We start from the raw sequence: 17,570 nt of genomic DNA on the forward strand, positions 1-17,570 counted from the left end.
ATCCCCCGACTGATCTGTTGCCGATCCCCTGCATGAATCCTCCTGCAGATTAGGGATCTTTGATTCAGTTTACCATGCATCTCTATGCGTGATTACAACTTCAGATTTTCCTTTTCACTACTGCACATCATGCGTATAAAAAATATGGTCAATTTCCAGCTCGCCTATGCATGCTTATGTCTCAGCTCTGGTAGTTGCCACCTACGCCTCTCTAAACTGTTGCTTTCCAGTGTGCCTTGGTTTTGACAGGTCTGTGGATTGCATTCTCTTACTGTGCACCTCAGACAAGGAATATTTAGAGAAATATCTAAACTTAGACAAACTTATGTGCAGGGATGGATTTCATGACATTTATTGTGTATTTTACTTTATGTTTCACTTGCATTTGTTGCATGTTGTGGGTCTGTATGGCTGCCAGCTCTATTTTGGTAAAGACATTTTGGGACTTCCTCGAAAAAAAAAAAAAAAAAAGGTTAATAATTTAACCATAAGAATTGTTATGATATTTGTGATAATATGGTGATTAACTCAACTAACTAAATCCACAAAATCCCAAATCTGTGGCCATCTACATTTACAACTTGCATTCAGAATCCAGTCAAAGCCTCGTTGATTTCAAATAGAAATTCAGAAATTCCTCCACAAATAGTGACGTACTTGCTGCAGAACAGTGATTTACTTGCAAAATGACATAGGTGCTTGGCAACCATGCTTTTATATAGGAAAATAACCAGTAGACAACCAGCTGAGTTGAGTCCACTATTGCAAAGAGGCACATCACACATGAGTTGCAGTCATCGGTGCAGACTGACCCAGGTGGCTGCTGCCACTCATTTAGGGCTGCTGAAAGTTTTAGTTGTCGAACTGTCCAGATGTCTCTGTTGAAAACTCTCTAGCATGATCTGCCTTTGGTGCATCAGCTGTGTGCTCGGCCAGCAATTAGGATGGTGGTAACTCAGTTCATATCGACAGTAAATGCAAATAACTTTGGTATTGTCAAGGGAACCATCTTTAAAGCTGAACTTGCTATTTTTTGTTTTTTTTGAAACATTCAGGGAATAGGTGCTGTTTGTAGACACACAAGGCAAAGTTTGACATTTCCTGTTGCAGCTGTGTTAAACAGAGTTCTCAGAGTGAGGTCGCACAGTTTTGGTGAAAGTACAGAGTCAGATTTCTCTTACTGTTTACTTATTCATTGCAGCACACGCAACAAAATGCTTACGTGTTTAGGTTGTGAAGAGCTGTCGTCAGTGCTCATGCTGAGGTGCCTTCATGTGTTGGATTTGAAGCCTCAGCAATCTAAACAACAATTCCAGTGCTGATGTGCAGTTCTCTGCCTTGTGTGGTTTTATAAATTCATACTGGGAAAGAAATTAATATTACCTACTTAACATGTCAAATATACTCCATTTCTAATTACACAGTCCTTTATGTAAGGCCTTTATCATATTAACACTGATACTGAGTCATATGTGCCTCAGTGCTGTGCCAGTTAATCTTTTTTTTTTCCAATGTTGGATATCACATTTAGCATGAAGCTCTTCATTTCTTTTTCAAATCAAATCAAATCACTTTTTATTGTCACATCACATGTGCAGGCACACTGGCACAGCACATGCGAGTGAAATTCTTGTGTGCGAGCCCCACAAGCAACAGAGATGTGCAAACACAACAACACAAACGAGCAAAATACAAGAATGGCCAACCTGAAACTAATAAATATATGTACAATATATAATAGTGTATGCATTTCTGGATGTGTATACTAAATATTTTCGTGTGTGTGTGTGTGTGTGTGTGTGTGTGTGTATACACATTTTTTGCTACTTAATTTAGCAGCATCTGAAGAACGTCATCTGAATCCATTTGGCCATTGACTGAATTGTAACGGGCTGATCTGCAAAATTGGTTTCTGACTAAATAAATCCTGTGCCAGCTCAGTGAAGTGCTATTGTTTTGTTGGATCGGCTCCAAAGTGCCATTGAAGAGAAATGAAAACCAAGCAAGATGTTCAGCCTGCTTTAACGCTATTTTTCAGACAGGGGATTCTCTGAAATGCTAATTGCTGCATTAGAAATATGGCTGTTGGTGCTAGTTGCTACAAATTGCAGCAAAGACAACAACATGCTTTATCATAAAGCCCAGTGAGAGTGGTATCGGCTCTCAACCGGCGCAAGTTTGAGCACGGTTCATCAGTCATTTTTATGACCCATCATCCACTGCCTTCTTCATCATTGTCATCATCATTAGATGCCATTAGTCATCACCATCAATCCTAACAGTGGAGAGTTACAAAGTAATACATCATTATTATCTCTTTGTAACACTTGGTACTAGCAGCACCATCCCAGCTGCTGCTTCTGCTCTCCTGTTTGATTTTTTTTACATTTTTTTATTTGTTTGGTTTTAATTTGTACAACATATAGCTCTATAAGTAATCATCATACACAATCATACACATATAATAAATATATGTGTATAATAAATATGTGAATATTTATTATATGTGTATGATTGAGTTTAATGTGTGCATGGATATGGTATTTATTTATTTTTTTACATGCGTTTTAATTGTCTTATATATGCTTAGTTTAATTTGATATTTCAATAGCTACGCACACACAGACACACACACGCAGACGCTTTCACTCAGTCGCAGAAACCAGAATGACCCGATCTCTCCCCAGAGATTCACCTCAGCCAAGGTCTGTGCTGCAATTGACTGTGAATAGACTCGAACAAGTGATTCCAGGTTATTTCCTCAAGTCAGCCTGTTCATGTGTTTAAGAGTTTGATGATCCATTTGTTGGCGTAACCCTGATTGTATGAGTAGAATACTGGCAGAGCTGCTAACAGTTTTATTAGCTGAATCCAGAGAGAGAAGGAAACATTTTTGATGTCCTCCTACGTGAGGTTTAACTGTGTGGGGTTCTTATTGCCCTCCAGGAACCACAGTCTGGATAATGTGTTGCTTTGTACTCCTACACAGAAAAAGAGATGGATACTCAGTGTGTCTGTCAGCCAGTGTTCTGCCACATATGCACTTAAGCACAAATTGAGTGGGCTTGCAAAAAAATATCCTTTTGATATTGGGCTGAAAGATTTTGTGAGACATTGATATGATAAAAAAAATCTTTTATTATTATAATGTGCTGACATTTATTCCTGGCCAATAAAATATTATTAATAATGACAACATCAACAATAAATAGAACGGGACAGTAGCATGTGTCCATTTTCATAAAAACTCATAAGACCGTTACAGTTAAAATACGTGATTGTGCTGTTAAAATTTATTAATGTGGAAGCAGAAATGTTCCACAGAATCAGTTTGTCTGACTTGTTCACTGCTTTAGATTAATATCATCATAATCTGAATATGATTTTTAGCTAGCCTCTGCATGGTAAGTAATATGCTTTAGCATGCTAAATAAAACTAAATAAGGGTAGAGCTTCACTTTAAAATACTTACTAGCATGTGTTGTAAAATAGAAGCTAATGTCTGATGAATTTATTGGCAAGGTCATATTATCAGCTGTGTGACAATCTATTGGCAGTGACATTGTAAAGGAAGACGCATAACATTTTTAAAAAGGGAGAGTAAAAAGGAAGAGAAACACCCTTCAACCATGCTACGAGAGTTGACATTGCAAGGTCTGTCCACCAGAGGGCAGAATACCAGAGGCTGTTATGAACATGTGATCTGAGCAGCCTGGTAGTGTGTGTGAGTGTAAAACTGAAAATAAGTAACGACACATAGCAAATGTTAGCGTCTGCTTATGTTTTTGGAGTCTGAAAGGAAAAAAATCTGAATATCAAGGAGTATTTAGATCACCAAATACTGCATTAGTTTTAAAAATCCTGTCTCAGGCAGGCTCTACTTTAAAGCATCCGCTGTGCCGATGGTCAGTTGTGATTGTGGTGTAGCTATTTTGGCTTTTTTTTTTTTTTTTTTTTTTTTTTTTTGAAAGATGGTGCTGATGCTTTGTGTCATTTTAAACGGCTTCTGATTTCTCCTTTATGTCTTCTAACTCGGGCTATTTGATTTTTTTTTTTCTTCAGATATCCCCAGACATGAAATTCCCTTCAGACATTCTCCTTCTCCCTCTTTAGCAAACCCAATTCAGTCTGTGTCACATTGCGCATTGCTACACTGATTGAAATCTGAATGTTCCAGCTGTTCCTATTCGGTCTTTGGGTATTCTGTGTGCATACAAAAAGGCTGCGGTGTAGGCATAGATTTATTCAATACCTTGACATCCTTGTCCTTCAGTGTAATGGAAAATATGTCTGTGGACAATGCTCCCTCTATCTTTTTTCCCTTTCTTTTTTTTTGCAGTGGTATTTTGTAGAAACATATACTTTAATGTTTTCTATTTAATTACATTGATTTAGGAACCCACAGCATGAATCATTTCGATACCCCTGGGATCAGGATTGAATATAGCAGAAAATGAAACTAATTGATCTTTGTTTTTGGGTGCTTTTATTCAAATTTTACATTAGAAACACATAGTTCCTCTTTGTCAGAGGTGCTGCTTGGCCAATTCCAGGACTAGCTTCTCATTATTTCCTTTTATTTCACAAACACTCATCATCATCCCTACTAAATCATTGTTGAAATGCTTGTCTTTCCTGATGATATGGATTTGTTTTAGTGCTGTCTGTTCCACTGTCTGGAAGAAACATTCATAATTAAAGAGCTCATATTGTGTTTTTGTTTATCTCGTAGATTGACAATGAGGAGTATGGTGAAGCCCTGTCTCTTGCCCAGGCATACAGTTTGGACTCTGACCTCGTCTACCAGAGACAGTGGCGGAAGAGTACCGTCAGCATAGCCTCGATACAAGATTATCTGGTAAGACATCAGTCAAAGGAGACACATACGTGTGAGGAAATGAGGAGGAGAGACGAAGGATTGTATCAGAATTTCTGGTGTTAATCACAGTATATTTTGTTGGTTGGCAAGGGGGGAAAAATTCAGTGCATTTATGTGAATGCGTGGGAGAGGCACACACTTAAATGGTAAATGGCCTGTATTTATATAGCGCTTTACTAGTCCCTAAGGACCCCAAAGCGCTTTACACATCCAGTCATCCACCCATTCACACACACATTCACACACTGGTGATGGCAAGCTACATTGTAGCCACAGCCACCCTGGGGCGCACTGACAGAGCCGAGGCTGCCGGACACTGGTGCCACCAGGCCCTCTGACCACCAACAGTAGGCAATGGGTGAAGTGTCCAAGGACACAACGACCGAGACTGTCCAAGCCGGGGCTCGAACCGGCAACCTTCCGATTACAAGGCGAACTCCCAACTCTTGAGCCACGATCGCCCCACAGCCACGATCGCCCCACAGTGCAGCACAAGTCCCCATACTCTATTTCACGCATCATTTTTGCCAATTTATAGCAAATTTTTTCACCCTCTCATCCTATTTCTGTATCGTATTTTATCCCATCATTTCTTCTGAACTCACTCCATCTTCTTCTGTTTCCTGCATCCCACCTAGAGCAAGATCCGCAAGCGCTCATGGGTGCTGCATGAGTGTGTGGAGCGCGTCCCAGAGAATGTTGATGCAGCTAAAGAGCTGCTGCAGTATGGCCTGAAGGGAACCGACCTTGAAGCCCTGATAGCCATAGGAAAAGGGGAAGATGGGGGCAGGTATAAAAACCTCTTCTCTTCACTCACCATAGACTTACTCTGCTTGTCTCATTTTGTTTATCCGCGCTTCTTTTTTCTGTCATTTCTTTGCCGTCTCCCAGGTTCATCATGCCAGGCGACGTCGACCTCGATGACCTCCCTTATGAAGACATCCTTTCAGATGAGCAGGAGCTGGAGATGAAGAAGGAGAGGGAGAACAAGAAGAGACGAGAGCTGCTGGCCAAAGTTGACTTCAGCAGGTACACAGCCAGTCAGACTCCCGCTTGTTTAATCAAACAGCAGATGGACACATAATTGTCAGGGCAGACCAGAAATGCTGGCAGTTTTCCGAATAAACAGAATGCAAGAGAGGGTTCATTTAAACCTCCAGCTAAACTGGTAGTTTAGAGTCGAGCTGGCAAGCACGTCTCTTGTTTTAGTATCTTAGTTACTTAAGCTAATTACAATCTTTTTATTTTATAGTGTGATACTGTTTTTTGACTAAACCATTGGGAGTTTTTGAGATTATTTTTCTACTGATCTTTGAAGACAATGAGCTAAAACACCAGCTTTGTTCTTAGAAGCATTTGCTGGGTGGGTGGACTCATTTCTCTAGAGAGGAATCTGATGCTGACCTGTGTGAGTCACCTTGTTGGCAGGTTGTTACTTACTGTTTCTAAAGATTAAATTAAGTCATTGTTATTACCTGTATCAGCTAAAATATTAACTGTACTCCAAATGCTTGTGGGGAAAAATTGAGAAATTGTGATTTCAGTATTTAAGGTGTAGACCAGGAAACTGGGAGGAGGATGAATGGGTTAGAGTGCTGCCAAATTTATCACTGATTGTTTGACTGGGTTTCACACCAGAGAGGGGATCATAAAGGCAGGGATGTTAATGAGTTTGAGGAAAAGAGAGAGTGAGAGAGCGAGATGGAGAAAAAGCACTGGTGGAGATTAGTGGGTAATCTGCTGGAGGTAATTTATGCTTTTGTTTTCAAGTGCCCAGGGATAGACTAATGAAAAAGCCTTTAGTGATCACTAATCACCTCTCATAACACACATGCAAACAAATTCACTCATCCAGGTATCAAGAAACACTCTTAAGCTGAATTACACACAACTACTGAAGTGACCAGCCACAAAAAGGATGCGCTGGGTGCATGAGTTAAAGCGCTTGATGCACATTTAAATTCATATCCGTTCTATGTTTTTGCAAACAGGCTTTGTGCAGGCGCACATTTCAATCTTCTGTAGCTGGATCGGGCTTTTTCTTTTGTTCGTACAGTAAGCAGTGAGCCTCCTGACGGCTTTTAAATGAGGAAGAGCACAAACGTCGTTAATCCTTTGTAATAGCTGCCCTTCACGTCGCTGTTCATTTTTTTTCCCTCCCTTTGGCCATTTGGTCATCTATATCTTACTGTGTAATAAAACTGTTGTGCTTTATTGGAGAACTGCACTCCACTGCAGCTAAAGAAAAGATGGAGGATAAGAAAGAGGACAGAAGAGGTAGTAAAAAAAAATCGATAATGTACAAACATTAAAAAAAAACATTACATTAAATCTTCGGTGAATAAACTTATTTAAATATACCAGTTTTTCTCCTTTATCTGTCTTTGATGCAGAATGTCTGCCAGGCAGCTCACACACGTGCCCCCAGAATGTGTTTTTGTGTGAGTGTGTGAACACATTCGGGTTCCCCCACTAATGCATCTACCCATGTTGCCTTGAGGCCTGCGGCAGATAATAATTCTCTTAATTTCTTTTTAACTACACCACCATTACAGAAATGGCTCAGTATCGATCACAGCTGCTTCACAGTAGTACTGCGTCTGTGTGTATTTTGTGTGGGTGACACGCATGTGTAGATAAGGACTGTATTTAACTAGTAAATGTGACTCAGAGTGCATCTTTAATCCTGCTGTGTGTGTGTGTGTGTGTGTGTGTGTGTGTGTGTGTGTGTGTGTGAGAGAGAGAGAGAGAGAGAGAGAGAGAGAGGGGGGGGAGGAAATTGTGTGAAGAGAGTATTGTCTGCGTGAGAGAGAGAGAGAGGGGGGGAGGAAATTGTGTGAAGAGAGTATTGTCTGCGTGAGAGAGAGAGAGAGAGAGGGGGGAGGAAATTGTGTGAAGAGAGTATTGTCTGCGTGAGAGAGAGAGAGAGAGAGGGGGAGGAAATTGTGTGAAGAGAGTATTGTCTGCGTGAGAGAGAGAGAGAGAGAGAGAGAGAGAGGGGGGAGGAAATTGTGTGAAGAGAGTATTGTCTGCGTGAGAGAGAGAGAGAGAGAGGGGGGAGGAAATTGTGTGAAGAGAGTATTGTCTGCGTGAGAGAGAGAGAGAGAGGGGGAGGAAATTGTGTGAAGAGAGTATTGTCTGCGTGAGAGAGAGAGAGAGAGAGAGAGAGGGGGGAGGAAATTGTGTGAAGAGAGTATTGTCTGCGTGAGAGAGAGAGAGAGAGAGGGGGGAGGAAATTGTGTGAAGAGAGTATTGTCTGCTGCAAGGTGTTTATGTTCTTATCAGGTCAGAGTCAGACCTCAGTCAGAAGTCTAATTTTCTCATTTGTTCCAGCTTTGGACTGTGCTTGTGTCTGTGTGGAAGGCTGTTTATGCTTTTATTGTAGCATCTAGATGTATTAAATATATGTGTGCACATAGATCTTGAAGCAGTTAGTCTCTTTACCTTAGTTTACCGCAGTTATTATTATTTTTTATTTAAGAGCTATTTATTATAAGGGCAATCTGTTAAAAACACATAAAAACCTTTATAAAGACTTGTGCACTGTGCTGCCTTTTTAGTGTATAGCCAGGTGGGTCCATTTGTATGTATAACAGTGTATTACAGCACACACTGTTTATGCTGTATCTCAGTGGAATTCAGCTGTAAGATTAGCAATTTAAAAGCAAGAGATGTTGACCTGAATCAAACATCCAGCCATGTCTAAGCCATATTGGTGGCTGTTTCTGCAATACTGCACAATGGTGTTGCTTAAAAAAATGTTTTTTAATCAATGAAACTGGAAATTATATTCTGTATTTATTATTGTTATTATTATTAATATTATTATTTATAAAATTATACATTTTATTAAAAGATATATACATAAAGTCCGTATAGATACCGTTTTACAGTACTGACATCGGCATGCTTACAGCTTCTTAAAGCTGCTACCAGCACTATGGAGTTATTTCTATACATGCATGTGCAGCATGTTTCCTACTCCGTGCCTGACTGTGGCCGTGTTTTTTGGGTCTCACTCATCATTTCTCATCCTCCAAACATGGTGGGTGGAGCTTATTCCTTATTCCATCTGACCACAGCACCTTCTCCCAAGCCTTCTCTGAATCATTTAAATGTTCACTGGCGAACTTAAGAAGAGCCAGGGGGACCTTGTGGGTGCTGCAGTATTTCAGTACATTGGACTGTGGTCCCGGCTGCCTTCAGGTCATTAACAAACTCCACCAGTATAGTTTTGGGTTGATCCGCCACCTTTCTCATCATCTTGGTCTTGCATGGAGCTCCAGACCGAGGGTGATTGATATTCATTTTATATTACTTCCATTTCCAGTTAATCACTTTTCAGCATTTGATCATTTTTAAAAAATCGTATTTTCATAATGAAATAAATTAATCATTTTACAATGCCCCCCAAACTGCAGTAACTTGGATGATCTTCTATCTCTTAAACAACTCTGAAAAGAAAGTGTTCTGCTCCTCATATCCACCTTTACCTGATATACTTTACCTCACCAAACAAAAGCAGGTGCAACAGATTTGTATAAGAAAAAGCAAATGCCAGGTACTTGCATCATTTCCCAGCAAATTTAGGATGTCACCTGTTCTAAACATTCTAGAAAAGGTTCAATGTCAGCAGCTGGGCATTGACCAATTTCTCTTTTTGATTTGTCGCCATAATTGCTCTTGTAATTGCTTCAGTCTTTTTTTACTGTTCACAGAGGCTCAATTCAGGCTGCTGTCTTGTGGCTGGCTCTGAGCTTTGGATAACATTAGCTTTAGCCAATTTTCCTTTTATTAACATCTTCAAACTGGGCGTATTCATCTGGGTGAAGGTGATTTAAGTGTTTCATTAGATTTGTTGTTACGAATGTTTTCATGATAGTTCCCTTACGGTTTATGGGCTGTGGATGTCTAATCCTTTGACATGTTTTTTTTATTTTTGGCATAACATTGGTTAAATACTATTCAAAGATGAGCAGAGACCTGTTGGAGTGCCAGTGTCTCAGTAGTGTTGCATATATGTTGTGTATATAGAAAAGGTTAAACGATAAGAGATCCAAAAGATATCAAGTAGCTACCGAGACATTTTACTTTAAATAATATCTACCTGCTCAATAAAGAAAACAAAGATGCCCACAGGGTCAGTAATATCTTTAGAACATACTCTATCACTTATAGCATGGCTAACAGTACATTTTGACACATTCTGTATTATTGCATGTCATTTAATAAACTATGTCAGAGTAATAGAAGAGCTTAGTCAGAACTCCTCTCAACCAAATGAAGTTAGAGATATCCTGTCACCTCCTTTTAGATTTCAGAGCCTTTCTTGGAAGTTATCATTAAGCCATCATTCAAAACCTCAGGAGAGCAGATGGCTAAAATTGCTTTCTAACATCTCATCTCTCCTCCTTCCCTCGCTTGCCACCGCTCTCCTTCCTCCATCTCCACTTTTCTTACGTTGCTCTGAAGAAACGAAGCACGGCAGTAATTACCACTAGTACTAGCACTAAGCCGGCGCTCTTTGATGTGCCAGAGTGTGTGTTGAGCCAGTGTTAATCTCTGTTAGTCTGTGTAGAGGACCCCGATAAGACCTGATAGCACACTCTGTAATGAGGGATTTGGGATTAAGACAGCAGTGGAGAGGTCAACTCCCCTGTGGTCACATCGCAGTTGATCCAGGTCAAGTTTATAAGAGGGGTTGCACCCTGCTTCACCTGGTTGGATTGTTTCTTTGTGAATTGAACTTGGAGGGTGTGTGAGCATGTGGTTAAAAAATGTTTTATTTTACCGTATGTTTGAACCGAGGGGGTGCATCTGACCACTCCTAGCCTTTTTCAGCCTTGCACTCTCTTTCTTTTGGTTGTACCTTGAGTGATTGAGTTTTAGGTAGAGCCTATATAGCACAGTGCCTTGGTGTTTGTGGCCATCCTCTTTATTTATGGTTGTGATTAAATGACATTGAAAATGGATTTGGTTCTCACTGGGCAATCGCTCACCTCATTGACGGCTTGCATCCTATACATAACACCTGAATGAGTGGCTCTTGTGGTCATAAGGAGTTGATTTGTTGCTGTTGGAAAATGATTAGGTTTAGAGGGCATGGTATGGTATTGTAGTCACCAGTCCCCAGCCTTATTATATAGGTCCCCGTGGGCTTACTGTGTAAGGTCAATTTACAGTTAATTTAAAGCTAGGGTGTGAGTTAGTGCAGACGACAGACTGAGCTTGGCGTTTGATTTGATTGCAGTTAATTTCTGTAGTCAAAGTCATTGTGTTGGAGGTCTCATGTCAATTGTGTTGAATTGTTTGTGCTGGTATGGTGCTGATTTGCGTGTTTAAATATGATTGCATGCTTAGGCTGACTCTGGAGCAGAAGGAACTGTGTCGGAGCAGACTGAAGCTTCTCTCCTACCTGGACCGGCTCGCCACGTACGAGGTAACAGCAATCAGCCCTTTGACTTAATGAACTCTCCACATTTTCCCATGTAAATGGATTTCATTAGGATTGCAACTAACCACAGTTATCCTTATCAAATCTTTTGCTGTTTACTTTTTCAGCCTGTCGAGTAATTAACTTAATGCATGTTTGAAGACTAAAGAGAATCTCAGTAAATATTCCTTTTGGGAGAGCTGGACCCAGTGAACTTATTCAACTGTTGCTTAATATTCTGTTGTTTAGCTGGGGCATAATATTCTCCCGAACAAGAAACTCATTAATTGAATTTCCAATATTCAGCCCCAACACTTTTAATTTTATTTACATGTAATGAAGAAATTAAGTAAATTGAGGCTCTGCGGATCAACAACGCAATATCTTTTTTTTTTTTAATTCATATTTTTATTAAGGTTTCAAAAGCAGGCATTCACAGTATGTACATCATGTAAGCATTCTTCATACTTAGGTTATCTGCCTTAAATACTGAAATAGTATTTTAATTTACATCCAAGTCATAAGGGAAGAATACTTACAACGATAGAAGTAATTGAAACCATCACATAATCCGAAAATCAAAAAACAAAAAACAAAACTAACAAACCTAAGAAAAGAGAAAAAACAAAACAAAAAAAAGAAACAAAAAAAAACAAACAAAAAAAAACAAAACACGGACGTGTTGGTATGGGGTGATCCTATAAATATATATACATACATCATAATTATTGGTTTGTAATAGTAAAATCTGGCCTATGAGGCGTGATATATTTAACCCAGTTTTCCCAATATGATGTAAATTTCTCCAGCTTGTGGTTAACAGAAGCTGTTATCTTTTCCATGTTATAAATTTCCATTGTGATTTCCATCCATGTACTTATGTTTGGGCTCTCTGGGGATAACCATTTTCTGGTGATATTCTTTTTACAGGCCACCAATAAAATATTTATTAAATGTTTATCATATTTAGGCCATTCCTGAGGTATATATCCAAAGAACATAGTCTTACTCTCGAGAGGTATTTCACGTTTAAAGATATCCTGTAAGGCATTATGTATTTCTCTCCAATAATCCCTCAAGATTGAGCAGTCCCAGAAAATATGGTAATGATTTGCACTTTGATTTCCACAGTTCCTCCAACAAGCAGGGGGGTTATCATCATAATGAGACTTCTGAGAAGGTGTTATAAAGTATCTAATTAGGCACTTCCAGCCAAATTCCCTCCACTTTTGTGAGCTGGTACACATCCACTGATATCTCCATATTGCCGTCCATTCTTCCTCTAATATTTTTATCCCTCCTTCCTTCTCCCATTTTGTTCTAATATATGAAGTCGAATGTGGTTTCAAATCCATTAGACCCTTATAGAGACATGATACAATTCTATCAATAGTTTCTGAGTTATAGCTTTTTATAAACAGTTCCATCAAGCGTGTGTTTATCATTGTTACGTTTCTCATCTTCGTGTCGGCATAGTGCCTTAACTGCAGATATCGATAGAAGTCTTCTTTTTCTAATGAAAATGTTTTTCTAAGCATGTCAAAGCTGAACAATTTTCCATCCTTCATTATACTGCACAGGGCTGTTATGCCCTTACCTGTCCAGTCCTTGAATCTAGAATCCAGTTCATTAGGTTTGAACTCTGAGTCGTAAGCACACCATTTAAGAACTGTAATATTGGTCTCGAGTTTATATTCCTTTATAATAGTTCTCCATGTTTTAAGGGTCCTTTTCACCCACATGTTATCAGTATTTTTTATATAGGTTTGTAAGTTATTGTCAGCTAGAGTTGCCTGAATAGGTATAGACAGCATTTGTTCCTCAATGGTTTTCCATTGGGCAGTGTATGATTGGTTACACCAGCATATTATTGCTCTCATCTGCGCTGCAAAATAATAATATCTGAGGTCAGGGAGGCCCCATCCTCCCTTTTGCTTAGCCAGCTGTAGTGTTTTAAGGCGAACCCTTGGTCTTTTACCTTGCCATATATATCTAGATAACATTTTATCCCACTCATTAAATTGACTTTGGTTAATCTCTATTGGTAGGGTTTGAAATAGATACAAAAATCTTGGCAATACATTCATTTTAATAGAATCAATTCTTGAATTAAAACTAAAGAAAGGAATTAAATTCCATCTTACTATATCTTCCTTTATTTTTTTGTATAAGGGTAGGTAGTTCTGTTCGAATAGTTTTGTAAGGTCTTTCGGTAAATTTATGCCTAAATATTTAAAACACTCCGTTTGCCATACCAGAGAGTAGCTACATTTTATTTCTTCTGGTGGGCTGTAGTTATATGAGAGTAGCTGGGTTTTACCTATATTAATTTTATAGCCTGATAATTGGCCGTATTGTTCAAATGACTGCATCAGCTTGGGTAAAGAATATGTTGGGTGTCCAAGGTAAATCAAAATGTCATCCGCGTAGCAAGCCAGTTTATATTGTGTCCCTTTGATAAAAATTCCCTTAATGTCCTTATTTTGCCTGATGGATTGAGCTAGTGGTTCCAAGTATAGTGCAAAAAGTAACGGTGACCATGCACAGCCCTGTCTAGTGCCCCTTTTTAGGGTAAAACTGTTGGATAGGCATCCATTAATTTTGATCCTGGCTGTAGGATTATCATATAATGCTTGTATCGTTTTAATAATCATATCATGAAAGCCAAATTTATATAGTACCCTGTAGAGGAACTTCCAATTGACAGAGTCAAAGGCTTTTTCAGCATCTACACTCATCACAATTGCTTTGATTTTGTGTTTTTGTATATGGTCCATAATGTGTAGTGTCTTTCGTATATTGTCCTGTGTTTGGCGTTGATGTATGAAACCTGTTTGATCATTACATATCAGTGTTGGTAGGAACTCTTCTAGCCGTTTGGCCATGATAGATGTGAAAAGTTTATAGTCCACGTTAAGAACAGAGATTGGCCTGAAAGATCCACATTCCATTTTATCTTTGCCTTCTTTTGGTATAACTGAAATAATTGCCTCCTTCCAACTGGGGGGCATTTGTGCCTTTTTCAAAACCCAATTCAATGTAGGCAGTAAGACAGGTATCAGTTCCTTTTTAAATTCTTTATACCACTCTGCCGTGTAACCATCTGGTCCTGGTGATTTACTTAATTTAAGCCTATTAATTGCAGCTTTTAATTCTTCCTCAGTTATATTCATTGTCATTGCTTGATTTTGTTCTTCATCTAGAGTGGGTAAGTCTAGAGAGTTCAGAAAGCTATCCATCTGAGCTTCAGTCCCGCCCGGGGCTTCAGAGTATAGGGTTTTATAAAATCTTTCAAAGGCTTCCTGTATTTCATTTAATTTATTTTTTATCACTTTTGTACTTGGGTCCCTAATTTTATAAATTGTATTTTCCGCTATCTTTTTTTTCAATTTCCACGCCAATATTTTGGTAGATTTAATGCCACTTTCATATTGTCTCTGTTTCAAAAACATTAAATCTTTCTTGATTTCTTGTGTGGCTATATTGTTAATTTCGTTCCTAATGTTTTTGATGTCCCTTAATATATCCTGTGTTAAGTCCCTTTTATGTCTTCTTTCTAATTCCTTTAGTTTCTTACTCAACTCTTCTAATTTTCTATTCTTATCTTTTTTCCTAAATGAAGCTATTGCTATAATTTTCCCTCTTAGTACCGCCTTCAGAGTATCCCATAGTATGGGAGGTGGTACTTCTCCGGTATCATTGAACTCTAAAAAGAGACTAATTTCTGATTTAATTTGTGCCTTGAAAGGTGAATCATTCAATAGACTTGAGTTCAATTTCCATGTATTATTTTTTAACCGTGAGTTAAAATCAATGGATAAATATATTGGTGCATGGTCACTTATATCTATCGTTCCAATTCCACAAGTATATATTTTATCCTTATCTTTACCAAATGTTATAAAATAATCTATCCTTGTATAAAGAGAGTGTGGGGCAGAGTAGTAAGTATAGTCCTTTCTATTAGGAAAAAGGTCTCGCTATATGTCCATTAATCCTACCTCCTCAAAAAGTGCATTCACTTTGATATATGGAGATTTCATATCGTATGTTTTCTTGCTAGACGACAACAACGCAATATCATCTTCCTAGAATATTTAAATGTGATGCAAAAAAACATTAATTGAAAAAAGTCTGGGTTTTTTTTTTCATCATATTTAAAACTACTGCGAGCAGTGACTTAACGGGTTTTGATAACTAAACTCAGGAGAGACTTCAGAGGAAAGAGATTGCATTTGAGGAACCATTAATTATTATTACATTTGTATTAAAGTAGAGTTTATTTAATGAATCTAATATTAATGAAGAAAAAACTTTGTTTTCATTGTAGTCTTTATTTCATAGTTGTTTTCCTACTGGCAAACTAATGCGTTCGACTTTAATGAGCAGTCTGTTCAACACTAATAGGCTTTTCTCATCTGCCATCTATGAATATTTATACTTAACCTCCTTTTTTTTTAAAATTGAAATTATGTCCATGAAAGACATTTTAAGTATGTGAAGAATTTATACATGATCTGGTAAAAAGCTAGCAGTGACACTGAGAAGTATTATTTTAACTTCACTACTAATAGGAATCCAGTATCACTGCTTCAGCGCTACATAGATGGATAGATACGTGCTTAAAGCAGACACTTGCAACTACTGAAAACTGTGGATTTCAGATTCACAGTGAGTAATGTTAACATGCAGACCCTTATCACGGATGAACAGGACCCTACTCGCTCCCATACACGAGAGATGAGATTTTATCCTGCTAGATATTCGACTCAGACAGAATGACGTTTCTCTCTTCATTCGGACATTGTCATGGTAACTGCAGTACTCGTCAGATTCCTTTTGCCCCGATGCATTTTCTCTGGCTGTCTATGAATATGATATTAGCGTTTTTATCATCCAGACTTGGGCTGGCTCTGTCTGCATAGGACCCCATTCAAAAGCTATCCATCAGACACACACACGCCTCACACACTCTTCTGCACAAAGACAGACACACACACATGCTCTGGCATAATGGATACTACAGAGATTTTATAACCACAAATACACATAAATCCCTCTTTCCAGGACAACAAATGGTCCATCCTGACATATGCTCACACACACACATACACACACACGCACTTAGATGACTCCAACTAAAAGGACAAGACAGCTGTAAGCCACAAAAATTAAATAGCATCTCTGTTGGCTTTGCTTTAGTGCCTTCATTGGCAGTCACATCTTCTACTTGCACTTTCCCTCGCATCTTTACTCTGAATTCCTTTCCATTCATAACATTTATTCTGGAAAGATAACCCTCTGACTCACAAATTTCTTTTCATGAACTGTAAGTGTGTGTGTGTGTGTGTGTGTGTGTGTGTGTGTGTGTGTGTGTGTGTGTGTGTGTGTGTGTGTGTGTGTGTGTGTGTGTGTGTCTCTCTCTCTGAGTATTTTCTCTTTCTTTCTCTCTTGCTTTATACTTTCCAGGAAATACTTGGCGGGCCTCATGCAGCGGAGGACAAATACGATGCAGACTTCTTCAAGAAGTTCCGAAGTCAAAACATTGTTTTGTCAGCAAGAAACTACGCCAGGGTAACCTTGGCCTCACACTCCTACAGAATGTCTCACTATTTATCTCTCTTTGCATCTTTTCATTTTAACTGTATGCGTCTTTGTTTGGAGCTAGGGATGTGACTGATTCTCTACTTTAGATCAAGCCTGCGATTTTTCGATGGAATATCTAGGTTGTTTTATCAGGCTTATATTATATTATAGTATTTTTTTAATGAGTGTACGTGATGTGTTGGTTGTATGTTTGTTGTTTGTTTTGACATACTGCGAATCAATTTCCCATCAGGGACAATAAAGTTACCATTGACCATTGACCATTGGTTAGCTCGTTTAGACACACACGAGGGTAAAATCGAGGCACCAATTGACATTAAGCATTTTCTAACATACATTTTTTTGGCCACAGGAGAGCAACGTGCAGGCTCTTGACATTCTTTTCACATATCACGGAGCAGAACTCCTCCAACATCGACTAGCTATCCTTGACAACTTTCCGGAAACCACCTCTCCACACGAGTATACCACCTTGCTGCCGGAAGCCTGGTAAGACGTGCACAAATACGCACTTACAAGAAGGTCCATGTGTATTTACTTTATACAGACACAAATGGTTTACCAAGCGCTGCACTCTTGCATTATAGATGGGAAAAACTCATTGAGATGGTCTGATTTATTTGTCCTGCAAGAGTAAATGGAGGAAGCCTT

The 17,570-nt window shown here is 38.7% G+C and overlaps 1 protein-coding gene across 2 annotated transcripts in view; it reads left to right on the plus strand.

Annotated features, from left to right (window-relative positions):
* The window catches only part of nbas (NBAS subunit of NRZ tethering complex), a 197,495-nt gene that overhangs the window by 24,629 nt on the left and 155,296 nt on the right, over nt 1-17,570 (plus strand). For both annotated transcript variants that reach the window (XR_013971666.1, XM_080882594.1), the window contains exons 16-21: nt 4,733-4,858; nt 5,518-5,669; nt 5,771-5,908; nt 11,240-11,318; nt 16,782-16,886; nt 17,272-17,408. Coding sequence is in view for 1 of the 2 variants with exons in the window: in XM_080882594.1 (XP_080738720.1) it covers nt 4,733-4,858; nt 5,518-5,669; nt 5,771-5,908; nt 11,240-11,318; nt 16,782-16,886; nt 17,272-17,408 (737 nt within the window). In the remaining variant the exon portion in view is untranslated. The remainder of the gene's footprint in view (nt 1-4,732; nt 4,859-5,517; nt 5,670-5,770; nt 5,909-11,239; nt 11,319-16,781; nt 16,887-17,271; nt 17,409-17,570) is intronic.

This window comes from Rhamphochromis sp. 'chilingali' (assembly GCF_963969265.1).
Source record: "Rhamphochromis sp. 'chilingali' genome assembly, chromosome: 5".
Lineage (NCBI taxonomy): Eukaryota > Metazoa > Chordata > Actinopteri > Cichliformes > Cichlidae > Rhamphochromis > Rhamphochromis sp. 'chilingali'.